Source organism: Bactrocera latifrons, unplaced genomic scaffold, assembly GCF_001853355.1.
Source record: "Bactrocera latifrons isolate USDA-ARS-PBARC rearing strain unplaced genomic scaffold, ASM185335v1 scaffold_305, whole genome shotgun sequence".
NCBI classification, from domain to species: Eukaryota; Metazoa; Arthropoda; class Insecta; order Diptera; family Tephritidae; genus Bactrocera; species Bactrocera latifrons.
Genome location: NW_017536686.1, coordinates 36424 through 41955, shown reverse-complemented (window position 1 = coordinate 41955; position 5532 = coordinate 36424). Strand labels below are relative to the sequence as shown.

General features: G+C 37.5%; 1 protein-coding gene across 2 annotated transcripts; it reads right to left on the bottom strand.

Annotated features, from left to right (window-relative positions):
- Window positions 1–888: 888 nt before the first annotated feature.
- LOC108970661 (separin) lies at window positions 889–5278 on the bottom strand. Of its 2 annotated transcripts, none has more exons than XM_018936173.1 (11): window positions 5119–5278; window positions 4844–5054; window positions 4624–4784; window positions 4255–4559; window positions 3878–4184; window positions 3709–3803; window positions 3468–3630; window positions 3214–3349; window positions 1756–1923; window positions 1415–1572; window positions 889–1357 (listed from the first exon to the last, which is right to left on the bottom strand). In XM_018936173.1, exons 1-11 carry the CDS (start codon window positions 5186–5188, stop codon window positions 1179–1181), a joined length of 1953 nt encoding a protein of 650 aa, XP_018791718.1. In that variant the 5' UTR covers window positions 5189–5278; the 3' UTR covers window positions 889–1178. The 2 variants fall into 2 exon arrangements, with proteins under 2 accessions (XP_018791718.1, XP_018791719.1); XM_018936174.1 differs by having other exon boundaries at window positions 3709–3800.
- Between the last annotated feature and the right edge of the window lie 254 nt (window positions 5279–5532).

Genomic DNA, 5532 nt, shown 5'->3' with positions numbered 1-5532 from the left:
CTGTCAAGCGCATTAAAAGGCAAAAGGACCAAGCTAAGCAAGTGAGAGAGGAGATTTTGTACTTCACCCCTTTTAAAGCTCGCCATAAGCGTGGTCATTTGTGTTGGAGCAGACTATTTGTGTGTAAATTTTGGGAAATGGAGGTGAGTTTAAGTTGTGGAAGACAGTGCGGAAATAAGAAAAAAAMATTAACTTCGGCCAAATTATATGCCACGATTTCGTGAAGATACGGTTTTTATACAAAGACTTCACTTTGATCTTCAGTTTGTATATCAGCTATATGCTATAGTGGTTCGTTGTTGACAGTTTCGATAAATTAGTAACTTCTTGAAGACGTGTGCAAAATTCCAGAGTGATATCTYAAAAATTGAGGGACTAATTCGCCTATATAATGGCAGATGGGGACATGGCTAAATCGACTCAGCCCTTTAGCTGTTTTTGTAACGGCTATCTTATCCCCGCTTGGGTGGTAAGGATCAGGTTGGTTGGCCTCGAAGTAATCTAACGGTAATTTCAGAAACGTTTGAGAAATTATAGAATAAGTAGCGTGACATGAGTGCTGGACATGGAATTGAGTGGCGCGCGATCTCTCGGCATTTTGCGCAGACGTCGAGTAACATATCATTTGAACTTGTTTACCAAAAGGGGGCTCGTCAGCTGATTTTATGGGGTCTCCGTCATTTCCTTCTGGGTGCTACAAGCGATGATCATCTTAATATCACTCTGTTAAGGGTACATAAATCATTTTAAAAGCTTCAAAGAATTTTTTTCTTAATGTGAAAATCTATGAATCTGGAAGAAAAAATATTTTTTACTGAGAAAAATGTCTTTTTTTCGAGAAAAACTTAATTAAAAATACATTTCTTCCGCAAAAACACAAAATTTTTCACCACCGCATATATTYGAAGCTTATGTTAAATTCTTTTATTATATTTAAATACCTAAAGCTATTCCTAATTAACATGTCGAGGCTTAAGTAACTAACGCGTGCGCTTCCAAATAATTTAACACACATGCAATTTTAACTAAAATCCCCYAATTAGTGCCAAAAAGCTAATAATTTCACATGCAACTTCCTAAAACTGTGTTAAATACAAACTTATACCTACATAACATGCGGCTTAAATATGACGGGGRGTGCGCAAAGCAAACACAATTTAMATATATACATAAACCAGCTAGTCAGGTAACGGTTGAACATCGCAATTCCAAACTGGCAAGCCGCGACACACGTACGGCACGGTGTTGTAGTGGCGGGTTTCGTAGCGGCGCTGATGTATGCGCGCCAAAATAGCGCACAGGCTGCCTTGCTGATAGGGTGGCGTGTCAGCGACGCTGGGCAGATCGCATTTATAAGCTGAAATGATTTTATTTTCATAGAAAMTGTGTGTCTTCAAGTTTCAARTATGCTTACGCTTGATTACACCTTCCTTGAGCCAGCTGCAGCGATCGATGCATTGCCAAGCGTAGACGCTGCTCGATTTGGGCATTATCCAGCGACTAAGAATCTCCGTGGCAACGCCATCCATATTGGCGTCCAAGCCAGGCATCAGCGTGCCAACCAAAGTGGGGCTGCAAAGCAGGAAATATACATATATGTATGTATGTATGTATGTCTAAAATTACACAAACACAACAGCAGCAAAAACAACTAAGTCATTGCTGTTGTTKTTGTGTGCACAAAAGTTTTTTAATTAAATCTGTACGGCCTCAACTATTCCTCTGGTCGCCACCATATACATACGTTATACTCACCACTTGGCAGCGTGGTAATACAAATGCGAACCCACCAATTCGCTGTAGAGGCCATTTGAATGCAAACGTGACGAGTCACAACCGAAAAGGAACACCACACAATCCATTTGTTGACGGGCGATATATTTGCCATTGATGTATTGCAAGCCGGAGCCGTGGCCAGCATACCTACACACATCCACATAAAGGGARAAGAAAGTGCCAGCGTGTAATTAGTCTAATTGAATTTTGATGCAAAAAACAAAAACAAAAAAACATCACATGGAATTTTTTAAATKAAATGTTAGTGGCTGGCGTAAAAATTTGGCGATTTTGTTGTTGTGAAGTGCCACAAATTGCAAAAATKAATCAATAGTAGTAAAACAACAAAAAAAAAAGAGGTTACTTCGGCTGCACCGAAGCTCTAATACCCTTCACAGGTGCATTTTATAGCATAAAAGGGTTTAAAAATATATTTATCTCGATTTTGATCGGCCAGTTTATATGGCAGCTATATGCTATAGTGGTCCGGTATGAATAATATCTACGGACATTGTGGCGATGCCTAAGATAATGATTTGTGCCAAAATTTTGTGAAGTTATCTTGTCAAATAAAAAAATTTTTCATAGAAACACTTAAATYCCATCAATCAGTTTGTATGGCAGCTATATCTTTTAGTGGTCCGATTTGAACTGTTTCTTCAGAGATTGTGGCATTATCTTGGACAATAATTTATGYCAAATTTCGTAAAGATATATCAACAATTAAAAAAGGTTTCCAAGTAAGAACCTAATTTTGTGCGATAAATTTGTATGGCAGCCATATCCTATAAGAGTCCGTTGTAATAAAAAGTTATGCGGAAATTAAAGCCTTTCGCTGGATAATAATTTACACTCAATTTCGTGCGGATCTCTTGTCGCATAAACAAGTTTTTCATACGAAAAGTTTATTTTGATCAATAAGTTTGTATGACAGCTATATGCTATAGTAATCCGATATCTTCAGTACCAATTAATGAGCACTCTTTTAAGGAGAGGACGTATGCAAAATTTCAAATCGATATCTCAAAATCTGAGTATTACGAGGTCTAATAAGCCAAAGAGATCCAAAATAGGGTTATGTCCRATTTTGTTTTTTGAAAACTAAAACTATTTTGCAAAATTGGTGCAAAAATTTAAGAACCTACCTGCAGCTTCGATTCTAAATACAATACTGTTACAAACAACCGTTAGGTGAACCAAGCGACTACGATCGGTCTCACATATTACTAGTGTATAGCAGTGCTGTCAAATTGAAAGCTTGCGATATACTCTTCAATGAATATTACAACAACAACAACATTTTACGTTAATTAGCTTGAAGAATTAAAGTTGAAGAGACTACCAAATTATATCCTAAAAATTCGATTAACCTCTTTSTGTACATTAAACTGTAAAGTAAACGTGCAACATAATTAGCAACAACAACAAAATGCTTACACATAACAGCTGCGCTTAAAGAAGTCCTTAAGCAGTTCATCCTGTGTTGGCTTCTGTCCGACCTTCCGTTGCCAATGCGGTAGCCAATACTCGAAAAAGGAGCGCATGCGCGTCTCGGTTTTTGGCAAATTGTTATCTACAAAAGGCATTAAGCCAGTCGATTGTTGTGCCCCGTGGAAGATGACATAAAGAGGAAGAATAAGTAATTAAAATTAATACCGCAATTAATTCGTAGTGAAGAGCAAAAAACGCACCGGGATTCAGCAGACAAGCACCGTCGATAATGTTGACGGGCAAATAACCGCGATGCATGCGCTCGCCATAGAGACAATGTAGACGCCAGAGACATTGTAGAGAGTTGACTCGGCAAAATTCTTGTTGAGTATTTATTTCCTCCCAAAAGAAATGATCAAGACGCTGTAAGCGACAGCAAATAGATTGCGTTWAAACGCTTAATTTACAAGCAAGTTTTCTTTTTAGCGCACACATACACACCTCATCAACAATTAATATGACCGGATAGTGATGAGTGGAGGGACCTGTTGTTGCATCATTGCCGTCGCCTTCCACATTACCTTCAGCGCCTGCTGCTGTTTGGGTAATCAAATCAAAAAATTAAAAAAAAGGTTAAAAATTAACTAAAACGCTTRGTAAAATTGCTTACGGGCATTTTGCAACTTCAGTAGTAATTTAGCAGCGTTGCTCTTTTCGCGTTCGCTGCTGGTGAGCAAAGCGCAAATTGCATGAATTTCCAGTTCAGAYAGYGCATCGACATTCATGGCGGTCAAGGAGAGTAGCACGCGTTCTTGCACCGCCCAACGGTACTCGTTGCAAAAGTCATCGACACTGGCGAATGCTTTCTTTTGCTGAGTCATTAGCGCGTTGGCTTCCGGCGAAGGTCTTATGTACGGTTGACCGGTGAAGAGGAAACTCCAAGGGAAAAAGAAATTCTTCAACTCTTTCAACACTTGCTGAAAACAAAAAAAAAAATGATGTATTTAGTAAAAAGCACTGAAATATAGATGCGCGTTGTGTGATTACCGCAATATACTGATCCAATTCTGACAGCATATCCCAATACAATTTTTTCGATTCTTTGGTGTTGTACTCTTTGGGATCAACATTAATGCATTGTCTAAATTGKTTTGCAATATTGGCATATTTTCGAAAAAGCTCCTTTTGCTCTGGTCCACTAAAGCGCAGGGAAATCGGTGTGGGATATTCAGCGCTACGTACATGCCTCAACACAGTTAGATATATGCTGGCATCCAATTCATGAATTTGTGGATACACTGAATATGTGGTCTCCGTGCGCGGTCCTTTACACAATTGCAATATTGTCCACTCTAAATGTTAAAAAAAATATATAAAAATTAAAGCAATTAAAATTATTGAGTASTATTCAACAACCTGTCGGCAATTCTTGACAAATTTCCTCTATTTTCTGCACGCCCTTCAGGGGCTCTATAATGTTTTGTAAAAAATTGCACGTTGTGTTCTGCGATTTCTCATTGTGGTTGGCTTGCTTCCCGTTACTTAGTTTCTTCACCACATACTGCATGAAGGCATTGCTACAAAATTTGGAGTTCATTTTTTAATATAATAKACTATTTAATAAAACCATGATCACCTTTTCAAATCTTCTTTTTCCCACTCATTCATTTCACTACATAGCTTCTCCGCCAATGTGGGTTTGTTATCGCCCTGCTCACATCTCAGCTTCGCCTCAATTTGAAAGTAGCGTTCCTCTGAGGCTTGATATAATGCACGCACTTGATAAAATACGGAATTCAGCARATTTCCATTATTAAATTCATTTTCTGCTTGATCTAGAAAAAACTCTGGAAATAAAATACAACTATTTATCATATATTTTATGGAAGTCTCCAATGTTTAAATGATCACCTTTGGCATTTGGCCCTGTGTTCACAGCGACATTATCTTTCAATAAATATTGCACAATATCTTCTTCCATTTCCAATCGGTTATTTCTTTATTGCTTAATAATACAAATAATATTACAATCAGTAAATATAAATGAAATCGTTTAAAATGCTTCACGCCGCTCAAATGTAAACAACTGTCAGAATTTAATTTTGACAGCGCCATATTAGAACAGGGTGCATGGARTTTTCTGAAATTAATTTCTAATGCAGGGTGGCTCTTTTATTAATTAGAAAMTAATTATGAAATCAGGTTTTAATATTTGTGTCGGTTTCAGCAAAAATTCTGGATCGGTTAAATAACAGGAATAAAAAAACTTCTACATAACTAAACAAGTTAGTAGTATCATATACATATAGAGTAGTTGCAAAATTT